A 27,384-nucleotide genomic window follows, 5' to 3' on the forward strand; every position below is an offset into this window, starting at 1 on the left:
GGTAGCGACCCGCTTCCCCTAAAATGGATTGAGGGCCATGGGTCAGGGCACATGAAAGATTGGTCAGGTTAGATTCTGCATTGACTAGCCCGAATGGGCTAGTCGAAAAAAAAGTTAGTGTCGAGGCCTGTGAAAGATGGTTTTTGCTAAATACTTTGAATTTTGATGGAGGTATTGTGATGTAATTTTGTGTGAAATTAGCTTGGATGCAGACCTTGCTTTAAAAGTTAATTATATTCAACTAATTAAACTGGTAAGAGGTTGAAAGTCTACTTTCCTGGCATGGTCATATTTCTTGTTTTATTTTTTTTTCAGCATTTAGTTTACATAAACTATATAACTAATGCAGACATTCAAAATCTAACATGTCTTTGTGGTGACTGAGAGAAAATGTACATCACTTTCAAATATGTGTTCTTAAAATGAACAAATCATAGATTTTTATCATGACTGCATAAATACCATTTAACTTTTGTAAATATATTATTTACTTTCTATGTTATTTACATACATAGGGAATCTTTATTAAATGAAGTTAGACCTCGTGTGAGAACACATTTGTACACATTTTAAAGAAAATAAATTGGACAATAAATTTTGCAAGATGCATTGCAATATGTATTGTACATTATCATTAATTAATTATATCCAGTAATCAATTCTTGTCTAAATGCATATCATAGCTATCTTTAATTAATCAAAATGAATAAAATGGCTCAAGTATCAAATGCATAAGGTAATGTATTTATCATTTAATTTAACTCAATTTAATTTCTGTTACAGATTTAAAATAAGAAATAGTAAAAGTCAAAAAAGCACTTCATACACATAAACATACAACTATTGGATTCAATTTTCAATGAGCATACCTTTATTATTGGCATGGATTCAATTACTAAGTATTTGTGTATGATTTTATAACACATAAATAAGGCATCATACAAATGTTCATACGAAGCAATATCAACTACCATACATGTTTCTTGTGAGAATTTGCAAGTTAGAGAAAAAATATATTACTGTGAAACCATTAAATTGCGTGTGGTACGAATTTTTGTGGATTCTGTTGGTCCGCTGAACCACGAATTCAAGTACCAACGGTTATTTATACATTTTTAATCCAAAATCGGTCATTTCCGAATGTCATTTCCGACATTTTCTTTTGTTGTCGGTTATCCGAGAGTTTTGTTTTTTGTAATAGCTACTTCACTTCAGTAGGTCCGAATTGAAACTGTTGTTATTTTCCACCCATTTGACGTAAATTGTATATGTTTGAACTAGATATGCTAGTTAATACAATATGTTGTTTTCATTCTAAGTGTTTGGGTAATAATACTTTTAAAATCAAGCACGGTATTTAAACTGTACATGAACAATTGTTCTCCTTTACGTGATGTTGTCAAATTAACAGTTTGCAGATTTATCACATATGTCAATAAGTGCCAATTGAAGTTAAAAGAGACATAACAGTTTTCACATGTGTATTTTGAGGACCTTATTACTCAATTGTTACTACTAGGGGACGGATTGTGCTGAGAGTTGCAAATATTGTCAAAACAACATTGATGGCAATTAGCAAGCGGGACCCACAAGTGCGCCGCTTTATAGCTCTTATCGACAATTATCGGCAACACTTTCATGCTTTAGTGCACATTAAACTCAAGTCTTGCTGTCAACACAGATTAGTAGATTATGCTTTGTTTTAATAAAAGTTTAATTATTATGACGGTCAGTCTTCCCCGAAAATTTGAAATACACAAAATTACGTATCAACAAATTAGTTGTTTTTTATTTGAAATCCACAAAATTAAGTGTCAACAAATAAGTTGTTTTTTAAGAGCTGCAATGCCTATTAAACAAACAGATGTTTTGTAGAAAAAAGACAGAAACTTTGACTTTAAGTCTTTAAGAATAAGAATCTTCTCTGTGCTGTCTCTTGACATTTCTTGTTCAATCACTCATAGTATTAGCTTACAATCCTTAAAAACCATGATATTGTCATTTGGAGACATTCCCACAATAAGAAAATGCTCATTTTGTCTGGTGTAGTTTTTTCTTATGTAGACACATGTTGGTCTATACACACCATCGTTTTTTTCGATCACATCTGCCAGTACCTGTCTTCCATCTCTGTCCACTTGGAGGATTGTTCCTTCTTGCACTACAGATATAAGTACTTCACCCGAGTCTGTTACATGGAGACCTGGTGGGACGCAGGCATCCCAATCGGGGGGGTGTTTTAGCCTGGATAGTACTGTTCCGTTTATGGCCAGAGTGAGCAGTGAGAATCTATTATGGTCTACAACATACAGACGGTCTCCATCTGGACTGACTGCACAGGGGCCAACTGTGAATGACGATAACAAAGTATTTGACCCTGGTTTGCACAGACCCTTAGAAATGCTTGATTGTGATTACTGAATTTTGTTTCCAAATATCTTCTTTAAAAGAACTTGAATTTCTAAAAAGATTGAACTGTAGTTGAGTTTTGAAAAGAAATCTTGATGTTCGTAATAAAGTCATATGAACCCTTTTTGAGGGTAAAACATACCAACAAGAAAATTATACACAGCACATCAGCTATATTATTTAGTAATGTCCAATAGAACAAGAATAGGCCATTGGTGAAATTTTGTTCACACACTCATTTAAATGTTTAGTTACAGTTACAATTACTGATATTGCAATATTATATCAGAAAACATATAATATTTACCAATACCTGTTATTTTAAGGACCCATCAATGATTTACCTGGAAACTTCTGTACTCTTGAGTACTAAAGTCAATTAATATTAATGGTTTACCATTTAAGCTTCCTGAAGTATCTTCATACACCTTTCTCACCAGTCTGCCCTCGACAGTGTAGTTATACAGTGCATCACCTGATGTAATGTACAGGTTTTCCTGGTGATGGGTAATACCTATGCAGGAATGTTGGGGATTCAGTGTCCTGTTGTGTACCAACTTACCATTGGTCACTCTGATGAAGTGGATGTTATGTTTGCCCTGGTAATTATCTACAGCAGCAACAGCAAAATTATTGGAGTAGGTGTTGCAAATTGAGATGGGATTCGTGGTTAATTTAAGATGGTTCAACACATTGAAGCTCTGATCAAGCAGCTTTACAGTATTGTTGAACCTGTCTGTTATGAGGAGTTCACCATCAGGTGTCTCACAGATGCCTGTAATCCAGCAATCATGCAAATCCCTGCTTGTTTTTACGTTATACATAAAATAGTCCTTTTTAGCTCACCTGAGCGATAGCTCGAGGTGAGCTATTGTGATCACTCAGCGTCCGGCGTCCGTCCGTCCGTCCGTCCGTAAACAATTTGTAAACATCTTCTTCTACTAAACCATTGAGCCAATTTCAACTAAATTTCATGTGGAGCATCCCTAGGTCATGGGACAAAAGAATTGTTAAAAAAAATTTGATCGCATAACCAAGATGGCCGCCATGACCATATATGGTAAAAACCTTAAAAAATCTTCTTGTCAGAAACCGCTCATCAGATTTTCAAAAAATTTCACAGGGATGACCTTTGAGGGCTCCCCTAAAAAAGTTGTTCAAAGAAATTTGATTTGTCAAAAAACATGGCCGCAGGAGCTCGTTGAACTTTGCATGTTTATTCGTTTTTGCCTATTTTGTGAAAACTTTCAAAAATCTTCCACATTTTTTGTCCGATCCTTTCCAAATTTGCACAGTGTCTTTATATCAATGAGGAAACGAACCCTACAAAAAATGAGCATTATTTGTCCATGAAGTACAGAATTACCTCCCCTTGAATTGAGAAAATGGTGTTTATGCAATAAAGTCCAAATTTTTCATCCAATTCTTTCCAAACTTGTAAGGATTTAGCATGGTTCAAACAAGGGAAACAACTACGGTTTATGCATGTTCTTTTTATTACAGATTTGCCTCCCTTTAATTCATTCAAAATCTCATTTTACAGCAGAGATTCCAAATCTGACCTGTAAATGAGCCCCATATTTACTGCTGGTGCTATGTTACCTTTTCCCATTTGATCATTCTTAAGTATTGGTCTTGTAATGCTGCTACTGCTACTGCTACTGCTACTGCTACTACTACTACTACTACTACTACTACTACTACTACTACTACTACTATTACTACTACTACTACTACTACTACTTCTACTACTACTACTACTACTACTACTTCTACTACTACTACCACTACTACTACTACTACTACTACTACTACTACTACTACTACTACTACTACTACTACTACTACTAGTACTACTACTACTAGTACTACTACCACCACCACCACCACCACCACCACGTCTACTATTACTACTTCTACTACTACTGCCACTACTACTACTACTTTTACCACTACTACTACTACTACTACTACTACTACTACCACTACTACTACTACTACTACTACTACTACTACTACTTCTACTACTACTTCTACTACTACTACTACTACTACTTCTACTACTACTACTACTACTACTACTACTACTACTACTACTACTACTACTACTACTACTACAACTACTTTAACTACTACTACTACTACTACTACTACTACTACTACTACTACTACTACTACTACTACTACTACTACTACTACTACTACTACACCACCACCACCACCACCACCACCACCATTCACAGTGACAAAAAACGTATTCACACAATGGCTGCTACTACAACTTATAGCCCATATAGGGGGGCATGCATGTTTTACAAACAGCCCTTGTTTCTATGGGATTTTAACCACAACTGTTCATGTTTATCTCCGACACATATTTTTAGGTCACCTGTCATGAAGTGACACGGTGAGCTTATGTGATCGTGTGATGTCCGGCGTCCGTTGTGCGTGCCTGCGTGTGTCTGTGCGTCCGTCCGTCAACAATTTGTTTGTGTAGACAGTAGAGGTCACAGTTTGCATCCAATCTTGATGAAATTTGGTCAAAATGTTTATCTTGATGAAATCCGGTTTGGGATTGTATTTGGGTCATCTGGGGTCAAAAACTAGGTCACTAGGTCAAATAATAGAAAAACCTTGTGTAGACATTAGAGATCACAGTTTTCATCCAACCTTTATGAAATTTGGTCAGAATTCTTGATGAAATCTGGGTGGGATTGTATTTGGGTCATCTGGGGTAAAAATCTAGTTCAAATAAATAGAAAAACCTGGTGTTGACAATAGAGGTCACAGTTTTCATCCAATATTTATGAACTGTGGTCAGAATGTTTATCTTGATGAAATCTGGATTGGGATTGTATTTGGGTCATCTAGAGTCAGGAACTAGGTCACTAGGTCAAATCATAGAAAAACATTGTGTAGACAATAGAGGTCATAGTTTTCATCTGATCTTAATGAGTCAGGTGAGCGATTCAGGGCCATCATGGCCCTCTTGTTTTGTTTTTCTTCCATTCTAATGTTTTCTAAAATTGCATCGTTTTTTGTTTTTGCAAATGTTGTCTCCAATATTCCCAATGCTGTCTGTTTTAAAAGAAACTGTTCAATGTTTTTGTGAACAGTGAATTCTATTGCTAATGTTTTGATTGGTGCAAGCAGAGCAGCTGTCTCTTTTGACTGATCTAGGCATTTTAAATACATAATGTATGATCGAGCTTTACTCTTGTTACCTAACATAATGCCCATATTGTCTTGGAGATATTGAGTATTTTCGCTAACCTTGGAAGTCAATCTCAGACTGAAGTGATGACTTCCAAATCTCAAGGAGTGTCTTTACTTCCTTAATGGTATTCATCTGTAGTTTATCGAGTGCAGTTACGAGTTGTCTGTGTACAGTATTGATTTCTTGAATGATATTAGTGTAGGATACCTGCAAGGAGTCTATGTTGTCCTTCATGTCTTGTATTTTCTGGTTCAGTTGCGCTTGATTGGTTTGAATAGTCTTTGATATTGTCTTGAATACACCTTTTTGACGGAGATCCTGAATTTTGTCTGCAGTAAGTGAAACCTCTGTGCATTTTCTGTGAATCAGAAAATATAATGGTTACTAAGATTTATTTTATGCTTTCCAGTGGTTTATAGAGAAATATCAGTGAATTAAAACTGATAATTTCACTGTTTCAAACAGTGAAAATTATCAGTGAAAATTATCGATAATTTTCATTGTTTACTGTGAAATGACGTCATTTTTTTACGAAATGACGTCATTATTCCAGCAAAATTCTTTAGTTAAACTCTTTGACAATGTATATAAACTGTGAAAAAAAGCATAAAATAAAAAGAAAATGTGTTGGATTCGGTGGAATATCGATTTTAATTCACTCGTGATCATAGAATATATATATTTTCACTCGTGCGCCACTCGTGAAAATATTATTTTCTATGATCACTCGTGAATTAAAATCGATAATCCACCGAATCCAACAAATATCCTCTATATATTTGATAAGATTAATTGAACCTGTCATGTGTCGTGTGTTGTGTGTCATCATTTTTTGGCTCGATACCAATCTTGAGGTCACATTTTTCATCATATCTTGATGAAACTTGGTGAGAAAATTTATCTTGACAATATCTAAGATGATTACAAATCTGGGTCACTTGGGTTGAAACTCTAGGTCACCGAGTTAAATCTATTGCTTAAAAAAAAGGAAAAACAGTTTTCTGTTGAATAACCTTTTTTTAACCCATAAACATTTAAGGGCCTGATCGTTGCTTTTTAGTTCAATGTAAAAATATCACCATTTCTGATTAATGTGTATTCATTAATGAATAAATATATATGCAAGCCTTTCCCAAAATTATATCTTTGTCACTGGAGCATTTGAGCAGGGAACATTGCAGATTTGTTGCCCTGTTGTGTTTATTTTTTTATCTTTACGCTTCAATCAAAATCAAATGTATTTAAGAGTTATTGAAAACACAAAAATAAATCCCTGTTAAGTTTCCCCCTTCTGTACTCTGTTGGTATATATTTATAGAGTGTACAAATAATATTGATCCTCAATGGCAAGATTATAACACCAACAACAATACCAACATTTACTAGCTTTTAAGCATACACATGCTTTTAACTATATAAAAATTAAGTTAAGTATAATACATAGATTATAAGAGAATATGAAATTAGTTAATGATAGAAGGCAGGTACTATATATTTTTGCAAACTGTATTTGGGTTGTTAACTAGGTTGTTATTCAACATTATTCTTGTTATAAGTCTATAGATTTTGGTCAATGTCATATTAGAATTTATTAATAATATGTCACTGTATAATTGTACCGTTGTAACATCAAGTGCTGGTTCCACCATAGAAAATAAATTGAAGTGAGTTTTTTTTAATGCAATGTAGCTAAAACAGATACATTTTAATGAAACTTACTGGTGGTTGTACACATGACACTTCTGGCACTACATCTTGCTGTGGTCCTCACAGTAGACAGTAAATGTCTCAGGCGGGTGCTCCTCACATTGTTCTAGCCTTCCCCAGTTCCATTTATCCATCTTCTCTCTTCCAGTCACTGAATGCTTTTTATAAAGTTGGTTGTGCAGTGCGAGGCAGTTGCCGCAGTAACGCTTGGAACATTGTTCACAATGGAACTGAGCCTCTGTGCTTAAATCGTTTTCCTCACAGATGATGCAAGAATAGTCAAACATTAAATCTGAACTTGTTGCTAAGACTGGAAATTTTTCAGCCATTTTTTTAAGAACTTTTGAAAATACTTTTTTGACAAAACACTGTATATCAGAAGTTTTAATTGTTATACGATTAACAAATACTAAAGTCACTCTTATTGTCGTTAGATATATGTCTGTAATCAACTCATATCACTATTCAGTTAATGGTGTGACATGTATCACTCGTGTGATTTGATAAAGTTTCCGATAAAATAGTGTGTTGCATGTGATAACCAGTTGTTTCATGTGATACATCCTTGTATGCTTTAGTACATGTATAGCCTATTACAATGTTATCAGTAAAATTTAATCTTGGCTACAAAATGTGATTTCTTTAATGACACTGTGTGGACTCTTTGCTGTAGCTTCAATTTCAAATAAAGTAACTCAATCATAAAACTCTAAAGCTTCATTTATGGTTAAATGATTGTTAAAAAAAGGATAAAACAATTAAAATACTTTTTTAATGTCTAGTAAAATTGTATTTGCTCTATGGAATGTTGAGGCTTCTGTTTTACAGTTAAAAGCTAGCTCCTTTTTATTTTTGAGTACAGGGGCTGGTATTCACCAACTGCTTCTTAGACTTCAGTCTTAAAACGAAGAATATCCTTAAAACTGTCATGTACTTGAACTAAAATAATGTCTAGCATGGCATAAATCACACTTATGGGACGAAGGTTAACACCTTTAGTTAAATAATTCTTCTTTAACAATATGTTAGTGATATAAGCACCAGTTTTTAGCATGTATATATAAAGTATAAGACTACAGGTTTTCTATATTCTCAAGTCCAAGAATGGTTTGATGGATACGGTTCCTAAGTCTGTTTACTATTTAACAGAGAAAACAATTGTCTTCATGGTTTACTGTTTGCGAACACTTTTTTTATTGGCAAATCATGTGTGACTTCAAGCTTTCATATTGATAGCACAGTTAGCACTACAGAGCGATCACTGTAAAATCATAATTATTTGTGGGCCATTCAGTTTTCGTTGATTTTGTGGATTAACCAATCCATGAATTGAAGATCCAACAATAGTTTCTGTGTTTTTATTACAAAAAAAACCCTCAACATATTCATTTGTATCTGGTTGTTTGTGTTAAACTATATATTCTTGTGTCTAGATTTTATTGCTTCAGTTTGTTAATCAAGCTCATCCGCTGATCGTGGTAGTGTACTACTTAATTTGCATGGAATTTAAAGGACTAATACATATAATCTCACTGTAATGGAGTATTTAAATAACCTCTCGCCAACTGTCAATCAGATTCTTACCTAAATATCGATCGACCAATCAATAAATCGTGAGCGCCGGTTGCTAACTACTTCTCCACAATTTTCTAGACAAGCAGAATACCTAGTTCTCATTTATTCGTTTCGTTTTTTATTTTGTTTGAGTTTCGTTTATTTTGTTCGGAAAAATACGAAAATGAAATATATATAAAAGGTGTTAATAAGGCTTATGTAACTCGGACAGATGGTATCCAGATAGAAAAGTAAAATCATAAGTTAGAGGAATTTAATTTATACAATTTCCAAAGCGAAAATGTGGTCTTGACAAGTGCCGAGCGTGGCACCCGTTATGCGGTGCTCTTGTTTAATGATGTGCCACAGTCTTCCCAATGAGTAGCCACTGTGTGATGAACAACACCTCTAAGCCCACCTCAAAGGTCAAGGGCATGCTTAAATGTCAGTGCTCAAAATATGAACATTATCCAGCTTTTGTAGACTGTAACTTCATAATTACAATGTCAAGTTTTTAAAAACGTTCCCCACCCTATTGAGAGGACATGTAGCATGTAATACCCCATGTAATGTCTCAACCTCAAAGGTTAAGGTCACACTTATTGGCCAGTTATTATAGGCAGATTGCATTCTTGAAAACAGGCATGTTGCTGAGGATAGAGATGACCTAGACCTTCATTTAGTTTTCAAGCTTCTGATTGTGTTTTTATGACCCCGGTAGGAGGGCATATAGTGATCGGACTGTCCGTCTGTCCCTCCGTCTGTCCGTCTTTCCCTCACACTTTGCGTTAAGGTTTCGAAAAATGCTCATAACTTCCCTTAAGATGTAACCTTCATATTTGGTATGCATGTGTATATGGACAAGGCCTGTCATACGCACACAAATTTTGACCCCTGTGACCTTGACGTTGAACTTAGGGTCTGCTTTTAGGTTTCGAATAATGCTCATAACTTCTATGTCCCTTGAGATGTAACCTTCATTTGGTATGCATGTGTATATGGACAAGGCCTTTCCATACGCACACAAATTTTGACCCCTGTGACCTTGACGTTGAACTAAGGGTCTGCGTTTAGGTTTTGAAATCTGCGTTTAGGTTTCGAAAAATGCTCATTACTTCTATGTCCCTTGAGATATAACCTTCATATTTGGTATGCATGTTTATATGAACAAGGCCTTTCCATACGCACACATATTTTGACCCCTGTGACCTTGAACTTGGGGTCCGTGTTTAGGTTTTGAAATCTGCGTTTAGGTTTCGAAGAAAGCTCATAACTTCTATCAAGCGTTTATAGGGGGCATAAGTCATCCTATCGTGACAGTTCTTGTTATTACATACCTTACACTAAAATTAGGCCAATTATTGCTTTCTTGTAATTCCTTTAATTTATGTATAAGAATATCATTTCAGCTGGGACAGTTCATGAATATTCAGCAGAACATAGAGCTTGGGATTGGCACAGTACTTGAATTCATGTATGGGTATTTCATTTCAGCTGGGACAGTTCATACATATTCAGCAGAACATAGAGATGGGGATGGGCTCAGTACTATCTGGGTGTGTCCAGTGTGTGATGGACCTCCTACATAATCAGAAGGATGTTAACAAGCCCCGCCTCCTCTCTAATTTGTATACGCTGACACAGTGGGAGAGAACTGTGGGGTCTGCAATAGTCAGGTTAATTCACTGTACAATCAGTTAAGAAACGTTTTAGTTGTGTTTTTGGAAAATTGGGCTTATGAATGAATGTTTTTAAAGTGTTGTCACAGATTTGCAGTCCACATAGAAAGTTAGGTTAATCAGGGACAATAATTTTCACCGAAACATGATTTTTGCTATAAAAAAACCTTCATTTAAACGAAACAAATCCATAAGACTAGAAAGGGTTATCCGTGATAAGCCTGTGCGGACTGTATAGGCTAATCTAGGAAAACACTTCATGCACAAACACAAAGCCCCATTTTCCCAGAACAAGTAGCAATTGAATCTAAGAGATTTTTTCTGTTTGATGAATATTTATGTGCCTGGCAATCTAACCAAATTAAAAACCCTTTTCAATAAAAAAAAAATAACGTCTACTATCTATTTCTATTGTTTTCAGATGCACATTCAAACACTGTCTTCAAAGTCACTGGGCCAGTCTTACCCCTCTGTTACTTCACACTGACCTTGACCTTGCAGTGATGACCTTGAATATACTTAACTATGTGACCCTTCCATCCACCCTGAGTAGTGCTGTAGGGCTGCAGGCAGCTGGGTCTTTAGTGGCGTTGTTCTTCAGTTTGTTGGAAATTGAAGGTAATTTGAGATTGACATTGCAGTATTTACCTTTAATCTTGACCTAGCAGTAAGGACTTTTACTACATTCCTTAACCAATTTTAAGGCCTCTCAAAAACCTGCTTTATGTCTTAATTAATTACTTCTAGTGCCGGGTTTTGTTATTGCTATTTACATGAGGTTTGCTGAAATATGAAGTCAAGTTTTCATCTTGTAACAGTGACCTTGACTTGAATTTCAGTATTGTGCTTGAGAACACAGCCTTTTACTTAAGTGCCCTTTGGAGTGTTTTTTTAAATATAAAATTCAAGTTCAAATTCTTACTGTTCCCTTTCAACAACAATCTTTATCTACGGATACACTGTCTGTGGCACATTTGATGACGGATACACTGTCTAAAAGGGTCTTATTGATGTTTGAGTAAAAAGTTGTCATTTCCTATTTAAATATAAATAATTTCGCTATGAAAAATACATACGATAAATGTATTTTACACCTACTAAAGGTTTTGGAGTCTTCGATGCGTGTTCCCTTTCAACAACAATCTTTATCTACGGATACACTGTCTGTGGCACATTTTATGACGGATACACTGTCTAAAAGGGTCTTATTGATGTTTGAGTAAAAAGTTGTCATTTCCTATTTAAATATAAATAATTTCGCTATGAAAAACACATACAATACATGTATTTGACACCTACTAAAGGTTTTGGAGTCATCGATGCGTGTGTTTAAGAAATTACACCGTTGAATTTGTTTGAATGTTCCTCTTGCAGACACGAGGCGGGTAGACAGCATGGTACAGGCGTGTGGGAAATGTGCGAGCCTGTTGTCACGGAAACCCTACCTGCAGACCATGCTGGTGCGATACCTGATTGAGGGAGCAATGGAAAACGTAAGCATTCACCAACCAGAATCACAATATGTCATACACATTATTTGCATTATAAAGTGATTTATGATACACATTCTGAAGATGTATGCTTAGAAAATATTTCCTATATTTTATTCAGGAAAATAAGCCCCTTCTGGGCGGGAAACATGACCTGGAAGTGAGTAAATCTGGATCCCGAGACTCCACTGTGTCACTGCGGCAGGAAAACAAGAAGCACGGCCTCTCTCTCACCATGCTGAGGTCGCACTCCACTGTATTCCATGCCGGGGTCATAGGTCAAGGTCTGAGGGAGAAGTCAAACGTGGAGGTTCTGCATAAGGTTTGTTATTTATACTTAACTAATATATGAATATTTATTAATATGAACATTTATAGGAATATCCAATAACAAAATTAAAATGTTTTTTTTTCTATAAATAATAGATAGAGAAATTAAAAATCTTTTTGTCAACATGAGGTTTTATTCTCAGTCTCAAGAAAGAACAATATTTTTTATGTTTTTAATGTCTGGCACGTTTCAATACTAGACAACCTATTTATTCAAAACAAAAGAAGATAAGGGCTAGCAATCCATGGAAATATCATCACTGTTGACACAGTCATATGCTTTGAAAATTATTGTTGTTTTCAGGAAATCTTGTCCAGAAATCAGCTGTATTTTGAAGAGTTCCTGTGGAGGTGCTGTAATGAGCCGCGAGAGGTATCAAACTCACCTCCTTCCACTGAAGAGTCCACGGAGCAACCAATGAAATCTTTTAGGTTACACAACACTGTATCATAATTAGAAGTGTTTAAAGGTTTCAAAATTTAATTTACCTGGTGATATGTAGATTATCACAATTATTTAAATTTTATGTAATGAGTTTAATTGGACTTACACTTGTATTAGACCTATAAGTGGGATATATTATTTTATGTTTACTTAACAATTTTGGTGTGGCTATAGATAACTTAGTTTGGGCTCTACTACTGCCAACAGGAGGTGTCTGCATAATGCTATTGATAAGGTGTGCGTTTGACAACTCATATCTCTGTATGTATCCCTGAATTTAATGAAGAATCTGATATTGTGTTGAAACCCTGCACGATCAAGTTATCAGGATCATTGTATTATAAGGTCTCATTTGCTTATACCTGTGGCCAGCATTTTAATTGACTTTTGTACTTTTTTCTTCTGAGAATTTTTATGCCCCTGGTAGGGTGGCATATAGCAGTTGGACTGTCTATTCCGTTGTCAGTAGGTGTTTTACGCAACACTTTCAGATATTGAGCTGAGTGTTGGTATGTAAGTCTACCTACTTGATCTACAGATGATGTGTGAGTTTCATTCCAGTCCATTGATTTTTAGCGAAGTTATGGGCCTTGGATGAAACAACTTTGTTTAAAATGGCTGCTTTTTGGCTTAAAAGCGCAGGAGGGGGCATTGTGTTTCACAAACACAGGTCTTGTTAATGTTGCAGCTAGCGTACTTTTAACGTCTGCAGATATATGTTTGAAATTTTAAGTGTCTTCTGGGTCCTTATATTTTGACATTTACTGAAAATTTACATTTTACTATGAACACAGAAGAATATTTGAGCACACTTGCACTGTTTTGGACAGCTGTTGTGGTATTATATACTGTTAATATCACTTCAATAAAGAAAACACTGTTAAAGCCTTTGAATGTGTCCATGGTTTTTGCAGATTACACATCAATGCAGACCTGTGCAGGACGCTAGGAAGTCTCATCACAGAGCTTGCCACACCGGACGTGCTGTATAATAACAGATTTTGGCCCGAGGAGGAATCACTGAAAATGACCGTGGAAAGGTAGAGCATCTGCAAAGTGCCTATAACATGCTCAGTGAAATACATTAATTGTAATTTTAAGAAATGTGATATCAAACATACAAAAAGTTAACCTTCATCTGCACCAGCAGGGCAGACACTTGTTATATCTTGCAGTCCATTATTTATGGCAACGAACCAAGTTCCAAACTCAATATGATTGTTTCTTAGTACTTTTAATGACGCATTGATTTTACCCAGATGGCCCAACAGTGCTTAATAGGATGCAGCTTCAGTCTGTTCAGTTCTTTAATTCTAGAAGTGTCCACTTTATTTTAGGGACCTTCATGTGTGGAAACACTTTGATGACAACCCAGTTCTGTATGAGATACTGCTGTTACTTGCAGGAAGTAAGTAACATGGGCTGGTACAGTGTGTTTTTTTTTCATTCAAATTAGGGGCAGGTAAAAGGCCCCATTCCCCATGGAAAAGTATATCTTTGTCACAAATAGGATCTTAAAATTCCCCAATTGAAGGTTTTCAAACAAAACACATTTTTTGGAGATCTCAACATTTAGTTCATCTCTCATCCAGCTCTATAAGTTGAACTTTAGTAAATATTATATTGAAAACAGTCTTATTCTCAATTTTAAAGCATTGGTAAGTAAAACAACAAACCAAATTTCCCACCAAAGCCAAAAGGATCCGGCCCAATTCCCAAAATGGTGAAAACAATACTCGTGTAAAAAACATGTTCAAAGCTTTTTAATTATGCCCCCCTTAAAAGAAGAGGGGGTATATTGTTTTGCTGGATGTCGGTGGGTCTGTCGGTAGAGCAGTTCGTTTCCGATTAATAACTCGTCAACAAATTGACTGATTAGCTTAATACTTCACATGTGCATTGGCGTTGAACAGATGATGACCTCTTATGAAATTGGGGTCACCAGGTCAATGGTCAAGGTCACTGTCACAATAAGTGAGAAAATCGTTTCCAATCACTAACTCATCAACGTTTTGACTTATTGGCTTGATTCTTCACGTGTGCATTGGCCTTGGACAGTAGATGACCCTTATTGAAATTGGGGTCACTTGGCCAAAGGTGAAGGTCACTGTCACAAGTGTGAAAATTGTTTCCTTTACATAACTCATCAACAAATTGACTGATTGGCTTGATACTTACCATGTTCATTGGCATTTTACAGTAGATGACCCCTATTGACATTGAATTCACTAGGTCAAAGGTGAAGATCACTGTAAGAGTGAAAATTGTTTCAGATCAATAACTGGTCAATAAATTGACCGATTGGCTTGATACTTCCCATGTGCATTTGACTTGGACAGTAGATGACCCCTATTGAAATTGGGGTCACTAGGTCAAAGGTCATGGTCACTGTCACAATAAGTGGGAAAATCGTTTCTGATCAATAACTCGTCAACGTATCGACCGATTGGCTTGATACTTCACATGTGCATTGGGCTTGGACAGTAGATTACCCATATTAAAATTGGGGTCACTAGTTTAAAGCACATATGTGTCTGACCGCCGAACTCTTGTTATACATGTAACTTAAGTTAAATAGTCACAATAGAAAATAATAATTGAAAATATCTATTTTTAGCTCATCTATTTTTTGAAAAAAATTTATGAGCTATTGACATCACGTCGGCGTTGGCGTCGGCGTCCGGTTAAGTTTTGCGTTTAGGTCCACGTTTCTCAGAAAGTATCAATGCTATTGCATTCAAACTTGGTACACTTACTTACTATCATGAGGGGACTGGGCAGGCAAAGTAAGATAACTCTGGCGTGCATTTTGACAGCATTATGTGCCCTTTTTATACTTAGAAAATTGAACATTTTGGTTAAGTTTTGTGTTTAGGTCCATTTTATTCCTTAAGTATCGAAGCTATTGCTTTCATACTTGCAACACTTACTAACTATCATAAGGGGACTGTGCAGGCAAAGTTATGTAACTCTGACTGGCATTTTGACAGAATTATATGCCCTTTTTATACTTAGAAAATTGAAAATTTGGTTAAGTTTTGTGTTTAGGTCCACTTTATTCCTACAGTATCAAAGCTATTGCTTTCATACTTGCAACACTTATTAACTATCATAAGGGGAATGTGCAGGCAAAGTTATGTAACTCTGACTGGCATTTGGACGGAATTATGGGCCCTTTATACTTAGAAAATTGAAAATTTGGTTAAGTTTTGTGTTTTGGTCCACTTTACCCCTAAAGTATCATAGATATTGCTTTCATACTTGGAACACTCGCAATTATCATAAGGGTACAGTAAAAGGACAAGTTGCATAACTCTGGTTGTCATTTTTACGGAATTATGGCCCTTTTTTGACTTAGTAACTTTGAATGTATGGTTAAATTTTGTGTTTTGATCCACTTTACTTCTAAAGTATCAAGGCTATTGCTTTCAAACTTCAAATACTTTCATGCTATCATGAGGTTACTGTACCTGGCAAGTTGATTTTTACCTTGACCTTTGAATGACCTTGACTCTCAAGGTCAAATTATTAAATTTTGCTAAAATTGCCATAACTTCTTTATTTATGATTAGATTTAATTGATACTTTGACAAAACTACTCTCTCCTGACATACCACAATAGATTTTTTTTGAAACAGTTAAAAAACACAAATATTTATTTTTATTTTTGAAATACCGTCCAACCATCGCACCCAAGAATCCCCCCCCCACTCCCCCCCCACCCCCGATTTTTTTTTTTGTTGTTTTGCATTTTTTTTTCCGCATTTTTGGAAGATAATGTAATAAATGTCCACACTCCCACACTATACACCCCTTTTCACTCCACCACTCCATCCTTTGTGATTGAAATTGAGAGTCCCTTCACCTTTAAAAAGAAAATAGATGAGCGGTCTGCACCCGCAAGGTGGTGCTCTTGTTAAACATGTGAAATACTGCAAATGATAAATGGTAAAATATGTTTTATCATAGAGTTACACTCTTCAAAAATGTGTCACAATCTTCCATAAATGCATTTAATTTGTCAGAAAATCATGTGCAACATTTGTAGTTGTACTAACAATGCTTTAATAAAAAATCTTCACATTATTGCTGATTTTTGCCAATACACAACTCTTTGTCTTTCTGATACATGTTAATGGTTTCATGCATCTGAAGTCTTACATTATCATTTATTAGAAGATAAATAATGATAATGAAGGAATTTTTTTTATTAGCGAGGCTGTTTTCGGAGAAAACCCGATGTATTGTCATAGCCTGCTTGTCGTCCGCCGGTGTCGTGCTAAAACCTCAACATTGGCTCTAAAATCAAAGTGCTTCCACCTACAACTTTGAAACTTCATATGTAGATGCACCTTGATGAGTTCTACACGCCACACCCATTTTGGTTCACTACATCAAAGGTCAAGGTCACTGACCTGTAAAAAAAACAACAACAAATTCTGCCAAGCTTTCGCAGCCGAGCGTGGCACCCATTATGTGGTGCTCTTGTTTTATTATCATGTTAATTTATTTTTACTTTTAACACCATGTGTTTGTTTCAGACACCTTAGTGATGTCCCGTTGCTCAGCTGTGCTCAAGTCGCTGACGGCTACCATGATGCACCACTTTGAGGTTTCACGAGAGAAAATGTCCTCCAGCTCACCCAAACAGCTCCAGTGTGCCCAATGTGTAATCAGGTGTCTGGGAAAGGTTTGTATCCAGTGTCGAAAATTGTGTTAATATGCCCCCATGTGTGCCCAATATGTCATCAGGTGTCTGGGAAAAGTTCGTATCCACTGTCTAAAATTGTGTTAATATGCCCCCATATGTGCCCAATGTGTCATCAGGTGTCTGGGAAAGATTCATATCCAGTGTTGAAAATTGTGTTAATATGCCCCTATGTGTGCCCAATTCGTCATCAGGTGTTTGGTAAAGGTTCAAATCCACTTTCTTAAATTGTGTTAATATGCCCCCATGCAGTGTGAGGCATGAACATGAAGCATTACACTTGTCCTTCCGTCTGTGTGTAGTATTGTAACGTATAATCCCAATTTCGATACTAAGCATACTTGTGTGAAGATTTCCGGATATACTGTCAATCCCAAAGGCTGAAATGTCATTTCTTGTTAAAACTCCTTGCTTAATTTGCTGAACTCTTCTTGTTTATTTTGAGCATATTACCTACACCGTCTAGTGTTTCATGGGTATTGAACTATTCACATTTGGTATAAAGAGTGTCAGTACATGCCAGACAGCAAGAGATATAATGATTAACAATTTCTTGTTGTTGCAAGGCCTGTAGGGTTTCGCATGTATCTTGTTGATGAGAATATTTTTTGGACTTGGAAAGGGTAATGTTGAAAAGCAATTAAATCTCAATAAAAAGTAGGTCGAGTGTGTGGGTCATTAACAGACCAAACTATGCAACACCTCTTTTTTATGCCCCCGGTAGGGTGGCATTTAGCAGTTGAACTGTCTGTCAGTCAGTCGGAAAACTTTAAAATTGCCCATAACTTTTGCAATATTGAAGATAGCAACTTGATATTTGGCATGCATGTGTATCTCATGGATGGAGCTGCACATTTCGAGTGATGAAAGGTCAAGGTCATCCTTCAAGGTCAAAGGTCAAATATATGGCTTCAAAGCGGCGCAGTAGGGGGGCATTGTGTTTTTGACAAACACATCTCTTGTTTCATCATCCTTGCACCTTTGTGTGAGGCACGCGCCAATACACTTATCGCGCTCGTTAGTGGAACGTATGTTTTACCTGCTTTTGTGAGGATAATTTGTTGTATTGACAACAAACAAAACATGTATCCTTTATGTACGCTTCTTATTTTATGTTTTCATTGTTTACTTCTAGTAATATTTCATGAATTTTCATCGACTGAATTTATAGTATTTAGCTCGGCTGTTTTTGGAGAAAACCTGAGGTATTGTCATAGCCAGCTCTTGTCGTCCACTGTCCGCCATCCGATGTCTGTGTCGTGCTAAAATCTTGACATTTTGCTCTAAAATCAAAGTGCTTCCACCTACAACTTTGAAACTTCATATGTAGATGCACCTTTAGGAGTTCTACAGGCCACACCCATTTTGGGGTCACTAGGTCACAGGTCAAGGTCACTGTGACCCCTTAAAGTGCCGGTTTGTGTCTTAATATATTGTTAGTACGTTTGCTAATCAGGAAATTAATCTACTTGTTGTAATGATACAAGAATTTGGACTACCACAAAAAGCAATATTAAATGTCGTCATATTACATCTCCCCTCATGGAGCCCCTTAGACAACAGTATCCTACTTTTTCTATGTTCATGCATCGTCTAGTTTGAGTTTATTCTCTACTGAATTGTCCAACTTTGCCACACTTCCAAACATAAATTTTATCTTTCTAGTTTTTGTCTAACCCTGACTTGTTTTTTATGCCCCCCTTCGAAGAAGAGAGGGTATATTGTTTTGCACATGTCGGTCGGTCGGTCAGTCGGTCCGTCCACCAGATGGTTTCCGGATGATAACTCAAGAATGCTTAGGCCTAGGATCATGAAACTTCATAGGTACATTGATCATGACTGGCAGATGACCCCTATTGATTTTCAGGTCACTAGGTCAAAGGTCAAGGTCACAGTGACTCGAAACAGTAAAATGGTTTCCAGATGATAACTCAAGAATGCGTATGCCTAGGATCATGAAACTTCATAGGTTTATTGATCATGACTGGCAGATGACCCCTATTGATAATCAGATCACTAGGTCAAAGGTCAAGGTTACAGTGACTCGAAACAGTAAAATGGTTTCCGGATGATAACTCAAGAATGCAGACGCCTAGGATTCATAGGTGCATTGATCATGACTGGCAGTTGACCCCTATTGATTTTCAGGTCACTAGGTCAAAGGTCAAGGTCACAGTGACTCGAAACATTAAAATGGTTTCCGGATGATAACTCAAGAATGCTTACGCCTAAGATCATGAAACGTCATAGGAACACTGGTCATGACTGGCAGTTGACCCCTATTGATTTTCAGGTCACTAGGTCAAAGGTCAAGGTCACAGTGACTCAAAATAGTAAAATGGTTTCCGGATTAAAACTCAAGAATGCTTACGCCTAGGATCATGAAACTTCATTTTATATCGAGTTTACCCACTGTGTATGTATTTATCTCTAGTTTTCTATGGCAACATTCTTCAATAAAACGACCCAGTTTCTTACAATATTTGCAAGCGTCAGATAGTCTGTTTTATCGATTTCCATCAGAATTTGTTTGATATGGATCTGAGTATTGAGCATTCAAATTACTTTCAATCTTTATTATGCCCCCCTTCGAAGAAGAGGGGGTATATTGTTTTGCACATGCCGGTCAGACCGTCCACCAGATGGTTTCCGGATGATAACTCAAGAACGCTTAGGCCTAGGATCATGAAACTTCATAGGTACATTGATCATGACTGGCATATGACCCCTATTGATTTTCAGGTCACTAGGTCAAAGGTCAAGGTCACAGTGACTAGAAATAGTAAAATGGTTTCCGGATGATAACTCAAGAATGCTTAGGCCTTGGATCATGAAACTTCATAGGTACATTGATCATGACTGGCAGATGACCCCTATTGATTTTCAGGTCAAAGGTCAAGGTCACAGTGACTTGAAATAGAAAAATGGTTTCCGGATGATAACTCAACAATACTTACGCCTAGGTACAATGATCATGACTTGCAGATGACCCCTATTGATTTTCAGGTCACTAGGTCCAAGGTCACGGTGACCTGAAATATTGAAATGGTTTCTGGATGATAACTCAAGAACGCTTATGCCTAGGTTCATGAAACTTTATAGGTATATTGATCATGACTCGCAGATGACCCCTATTGATTATCAGGTCACTAGGTCAAAGGTCTAGGTCACAGTGCCAAATAATGTATTCACACAATGGCTGTCAAGGTCACGGTGACTCAACTTAGAAAAATGGTTTCTGGATGATAACTCAAGAATGCTTACGCCTAGGATCATGAAACTTCATAGGTATATTGATCATGACTCGCAGATGAAATAATGATGAAACTTGACCAGGATGTTTGTCTGGACAATATCTAGGTCAAGTTCGACATTTGGTAAAGATTGAATGAACCGACTCCTCTCAGGTGAGCGAACTAGGGCCATCTTGGCCCTCTTGTTTAGATATAATTGCCTGGTAGTAAATTTACTACTCCGGTTAAGAGCTGAAATAACATCTATCTAGAATATTTGTTTTTAAACAGATGACTTGTAGAATCTATTGAGCTGTTCAGCTGTTTTATTTGCTCAACAAATGTCAATTGCATGATTGCATGCATATTTGCATTGAGTATGATCTGTGTTTCCTTTTCAGAGCGGGTTACTTCCCCTGCCTCTCTCCTTCCTGTCAGAGTTACTGCCCTTGCTGAGTTCCTACGAGGTTTATTTGCTACTGCTTGTCGTCTGGAGATTTATGAAGGTGCAACATACGCATTTGAAATAGCGAATATAGACTATGGCTACTCATGTCATCAATACTATTTGAAAATGTGGTATTATTTCTCAGCTTTTTAGCTCACCTGAGCACAACGTGCTCATGGTGAGCTATCGTGATCGTCTTTTGTCCGTTGTGCGTCGTGCGTCGTCAACATTTACCTTGTTAACACTCTAAAGGTCACATTTATTGTCCAATCTTCATGTAACTTGGTTAAAACATGTGTCTCAATAATATCTTGGTAGAGTTCGAAAATGATTCCGGTTGGTTGAAAAACATGGCTACCAGGGGGCGTGGCAGTTTTCCTTATACGGCTTTAGTAAAACCTTGTTAACACTCTAGAAGTCTCATTTTTAGTCCAATCTTCATAAAACTTTGTCAGAACATATGTCCCAATAATATCTTGGACGAGTTCGAAAATGGTTCCGGTTGGTTGAAAAACATGGCCGCCAGGGGGCATGGCAGTTTTCCTTATATGGCTATAGTAAAACCTTGTTAACACTCTAGAAGTCACATTTTTAGTCCAATCTTCATGAAACTTGGTCAAAACATGTGTCCCAATAATATCTTGGACGAGTTCGAAAATGGTTCCAGTTGAATGAAAAACATGGCTGCAGTTTTCCTTATATGGCTTTACTGTATGGTAAAACCTTGTTAACACTCTAGAAGTCACATTTTTGGTCCAATGCTCATGAAACTTGGTCAGAATATTTGAACTAATAATATCTGGGCTAAGTTAAAAAATGGTTGAGATCCGTTAAAAAACATGGCCGCAAGGGGGCGTGGCATTTTTCCTTAAATGGCTATTTACTACAAAACCTTGTTAACACTCTAGAAGTCACATTTATTATCCAATCTTTATGAAACTTGATCAGAACATTTGTTCTAACAATAGCTCGAGTGAGTTTGAAAATGGTTATGGTTTGTTGAAAAACATGGCCGCCAGGGGGGGGGGGGGGGCAGTTGTCCTTATATGGCTTTAGTTAAAACTTGTTGACACTATATTAGCCACATTTATTGGCCAATCTTCATGAGACTTGGTCAGAACATTTGTCCCAATGAAATTTGGCCAGAGATTGAAGCTGGGTCATATGAGCTCAAAAACTGGATCACAAGGTCAAATATATAAAAAAACATGTTAAGAGTCACTTTTTTGATTCATGAATCAGCTTGCATTTTTTTCAGAATTGTCTAGTTCCTTTGGCTTTCAGGTGAGCGCCTTAGGGCCTGATGGCCCTCTTGTAGTTAATTATTACAAAATGACAGGTATATGCCATATAAAAAAAGCTACTTGTGTTTAATATTTGCTTAACATAAGAAGAAAAATTAAGCGGTCTTGTGTATTTTTATTGTTGCTGATTAGGACAGGTCATTTAGGGGGATTTGAAAGAATCCTGATTTGAAGCTATTTAAAAGCAGTTCAAAATTATTATTTTAAATATTTATTCACATTAAAACTCATGAAAGAAATTTAATAAATGTTCTGATAGGACTAAAAGTAAGTTACATTTTTAAACAAATGGATTGTGTTGGTTTTATTTTTATTTTGTCACTATTTTCAGGAAAACCCTCCTACGGAAGATCCAAATGATGTTTCAAAAAGAGGTATGACGTTACGTTTAAACTTGTTATGTATGTGTAATATGTGTTTTCAAAATCATTGTATGTGGTGTAAACAATCATGTTATGTAAACAACTGTATTGCAGACAATAATGTTATGTAAACAACTGTATTGCAGACAATCATCTTATGTAAACAACTGTTTTGCAGACAATCATGTGATGTAAACAACTGTATAGCAGACAATCATCTTATGTAAACAACTGTTTTGCAGACAATCATGTTATGTAAACAACTGTATTGCAGGCAATCATGTCATGAAAACAGCTGTATTGCAGACAATCATGTCATGTAAACAACTGAATTGCAGACAATCATGTCATGTAAACAACTGTATTGCAGACAATCATGTCATGAAAACAGCTGTATTGCAGACAATCATATTATGTAAACAGCTGTATTGCAGACAATCATGTAATGTAAACAACTGTACTGCAGACAATCATGTTATGTAAACAGCTGTATTGCAGACAATAATGTCATGTAAACAACTATATTACAGACAATAATGTCATGAAAACAGCTGTATTGAAGACAATCATGGTATGTTAACAGCTGTATTGCAGGAAATCATGTCATGTAAACAGCTGTATTGCAGACAATCATGTTATGTAAACAGCTGTATTGCAGACAATAATGTCATGTAAACAGCTGTATTACATTAAATCATGCCATGTAAACATCTGTATTGCAGACTATCAGGTCATGTAAACAGCTGTATTGCAGACAATAATGTCATGTAAACAGCTGAATTACAGACAATCATGTTATGTAAACAACTGTATTGCAGACAATCATGTCATGTGAACAACTGTATTGCAGACAATCATGTCATGAAAACAGCTGTATTGCAGACAATCATATTATGTAAACAGCTGTATTGCAGACAATCATGTTATGTAAACAACTGTACTGCAGACAATCATGTCATGTAAACAACTATAATGCAGACAATAATGTCATGAAAACAGCTGTATTGCAGACAATCATGGTATGTTAACAAATGTATTGCAGGAAATCATGTCATGTAAACAGCTGTATTGCAGACAATCATGTTATGTAAACAGCTGTATTGCAGACAATAATGTCATGTAAACAGCTGTATTACAGTCAATCATGTCATGTAAACAACTGTATTGCAGACTATAAGGTCATGTATACAGCTGTGTTGCAGACAATAATGTCATGTAAACAGCTGTATTACAGACAATCATGTTATGTAAACAGCTGTATTGCAGGCAATCAGGTCATGTAAACAGCTGTATTGCAGACAATCAGGTGAGCTTTGCCAACAAACATCAACATGACGTCCATGATTCTAATTTCAGCTTGCGAGTCGAAACATCTGGAAGTTCTTAGATCCATTCTTCACAGCAACATTGACGTGACGGGCGAAATCTACGCAAGATTCTTCCTTGATAAATCTGGTACAGACACGAAGAGTGAATCAGAAATTATGGAATAGCCAGTGACACTATGTTTAGGAGTAATATATTATCCTTGACCTGTATTCACAAAGTTAAGGATTACCTAAAGAAAGTTCATTTGTAATATTCCTCATGTCTGGTCATGTTTATGGTACTTTTGCATTTCACTGTTTTAAACCAGTAAATATTTCTAAAATGTTCTCCCTCTTTTGTAAACTGATAAAATGTGTTAACTCTGTGTACATTTAATGCATTTAATTATTGTTTTGATTAAAAAATGACAATTGTAAACTTGTCTTATTATACTTGTTATACAAATTGGGTTGTTGAAAGCTGTTGTGAAATGAGTTGTTGCGAGATTGAAACTATTAATATACTTCCCAGAATAACACATGATTCCATTTGCAGTTCTGTGAAAATATTTTAACTTAAACACTCTTCTGGTCATTTGCTATAAACAAATATAGAAAAAGATCAAAATAAAATCTTAATAACCTATATTAACCCATTTAAGCCTAGTGGACTCTCCCATCCTTCTAAATAATTGTTATTCGGAACTCTCCAATCTGGGTTTTTCCGATATTTTAGCATGCACGGTAGGTACAAACAAAATCTGACTATCATATTTTAAAAGAGAGTGAATCAATAATTTTTCTTATCGCTGAATACTAAACACCACTTTTTCTGCTCAAACGTTCGATATAGTTGATAAAAATACCATGATTTAATCATTTTTCTTTATATGAACTAATCTTGATCGTGTTTAATTGGTAAGTATACTATTTAATACCATAGAATACTGCATGTACGTGTAAACAGCTTCTGTCACGTAAATATGTCATTGCATATACTGTGTGTAGGCCTGGGCATACAGTTTTAATGAAAGTTTGTAAATGAAACTACCAATACATTGACTCCATCGTATATATATTATACTATTCAAATATATCTAAAAATCATGCAGACAAGTGCCAAACAACAAAAACCTTTCTATCCTCAGTCCATTCGTAGTAATAGAACTAATATATCGTTCCATATCAGTTGGATATTTATATGTCTATTGATATAGCTCTATTCTTATGCTTTTTAGCCGGATTTTTTTCGAAAAAATCTCGGCTTATAGATTGATGTTGTCGGGCGGGCGGGCGGGCGGGCGGGCGGGCGGGGGTGGCGGCGTGCTCGAAAATGTTAAAGTTCTTATTTCATGGTATAACTTTGGTATGCTTGGACCTAGAGTCTTCAAACTTGACATGAAGGTTGGCCAGGATTAACAGATGACCACTGGTCATTTCAAGGTCATTCATTTGAAGGTCAAGGTCACTGTGACCTTCAATATAAAAAATGTTAAAGTTGTTATAACTTTGGTATGCTTGGACCTAGAGTCTTGAAACTTGACATGAAGATTGGCCATAACTAGTTAGTAACCACTGGTCATTTCAAGGTCATTCATTTGAAGGTCAAGGTCACTGTGACCTTGAATGTAAAAATGTTAAAGTTCTTATTTCATGGTATAACTTTGGTATGCTTGGACCTAGAGTCTTCAAACTTGACATGAAGGTTGGCCAGGATTAACAGATGACCACTGGTCATTTCAAGGTCATTCATTTGAAGGTGAAGGTCACTGTGACCTTCAATATAAAAATGTTAAAGTTGTTATAACTTTGGTATGCTTGGACCTAGAGTCTTGAAACTTGACATGAAGGTTGGCCAGAACTAGTAAGTAACCACTGGACATTTCAAGGTCATTCATTTGAAGGTCAAGGTCACTGTGACCTTGAATGTAAAAATGTTAAAGTTGTTATAACTTTGGTATGCTTGGACCTAGAGTCTTGAAACTTGACATGAAGGTTGGCCAGAACTAGTAAGTAACCACTGGACATTTCAAGGTCATTCATTTGAAGGTCAAGGTCACTGTGACCTTGAATGTAAAAATGTTAAAGTTCTTATTTCATGTTATAACTTTGGTATGCTTGTACCTAGAGTCTTCAAACTTGAAATAAAGATTGGCCAGTACTAGAAGATGACCACTGGTCATTTCAATGTCATTTATTTGAAGGTCAAGGTCACTGTGACCTTAAATGTTAAAATGTTAAAATTGTTATAACTTTGGTATGCTTGGACATAGAGTCTTCAAACTTGACATGAAGGTTTGCAAGCACACTTAGATGACCACTGGTCATTTCAAGGTCATTCATTCTAAGGTCAAGGTCACTGTGACCTTGAATGTAAAAATGTTAAAGTTCTTATAACTTTGGTAGGTAGGTAAAAATGTTAAAGTTAGTAACCACTGGTCATTTCAAGGTCATTCATTTCAATGTCATTCATTTGAAGGTCAAGGTCACTGTGAACTTAAATGTTAAAATGTTAAAATTGTTGTAATTTTGGTATGCTTGGACCTAGAATCTCAAACTTGACGTAAAGGTTTGCAAGCACACTTAGATGACCACTGGTCATTTCAAGGTCATTCATTTGAAGGTCGAGGTCACTGTGACCTTGGATGTAAATATGTTAAATTGTCAATTCAAGTTCATATTTGTGACCTTAAATGTTATTGTTGTTCATGTATATGCATGCATTCAAAACATAACACAAGGTTTGCTCATGCCTTGAAAAGTACTTACATTTCATTTTGACCTTTGAACAATATTTCAGTAATTTAAGTATTGCATTGACAAAAACACGAAAGGTACTTTCCTGTCATTTAAATAAAAAATCCGGCTTCAATGCGGTCATCTCCGACCGCGGAACTCTTGTCTTTAATCTTTTTCTTTGCGTGTCTCTAAATTCCACTCATGTCCAAAGAAAGTTAAACCAAAATATGCCCTGTGCATATTTGCATTTAGGTTTTATGAGTACCTGTTTTTTAGCCGTTCGTCTTTGGGGCGACAGTACGGGCCTTACAATTAGGCACTTTGTATTGGAACAACATACTAATCCAGTTTTACTTGGTAACTTGAATCAACAAATTACAGTGGTCTGCTAATCAACAGAATTTATTTAACTCTTTCAGTGCTGAACCGAATTTTGAAGGCCTTTGCAAACA

The 27,384-nt window shown here is 36.1% G+C and overlaps 1 protein-coding gene across 1 annotated transcript in view; it reads left to right on the forward strand.

Annotated features, from left to right (window-relative positions):
• LOC127870120 (integrator complex subunit 5-like) overlaps positions 1-24,632 on the forward strand; it is a 47,265-nt gene extending 22,633 nt beyond the window's left edge. The window contains exons 13-23 of the mRNA XM_052412776.1: positions 10,382-10,563; positions 10,988-11,184; positions 11,941-12,059; positions 12,178-12,378; positions 12,691-12,835; positions 13,718-13,871; positions 14,169-14,239; positions 17,373-17,521; positions 21,174-21,278; positions 22,856-22,898; positions 24,243-24,632. Of these exons, the coding sequence (XP_052268736.1) occupies positions 10,382-10,563; positions 10,988-11,184; positions 11,941-12,059; positions 12,178-12,378; positions 12,691-12,835; positions 13,718-13,871; positions 14,169-14,239; positions 17,373-17,521; positions 21,174-21,278; positions 22,856-22,898; positions 24,243-24,379 (1,503 nt within the window). The 3' untranslated portion in view covers positions 24,380-24,632. The remainder of the gene's footprint in view (positions 1-10,381; positions 10,564-10,987; positions 11,185-11,940; positions 12,060-12,177; positions 12,379-12,690; positions 12,836-13,717; positions 13,872-14,168; positions 14,240-17,372; positions 17,522-21,173; positions 21,279-22,855; positions 22,899-24,242) is intronic.
• The last annotated feature ends 2,752 nt before the right edge of the window (positions 24,633-27,384 follow it).

The sequence above is a fragment of the Dreissena polymorpha genome, chromosome 2 (assembly GCF_020536995.1).
Source record: "Dreissena polymorpha isolate Duluth1 chromosome 2, UMN_Dpol_1.0, whole genome shotgun sequence".
NCBI lineage: Eukaryota > Metazoa > Mollusca > Bivalvia > Myida > Dreissenidae > Dreissena > Dreissena polymorpha.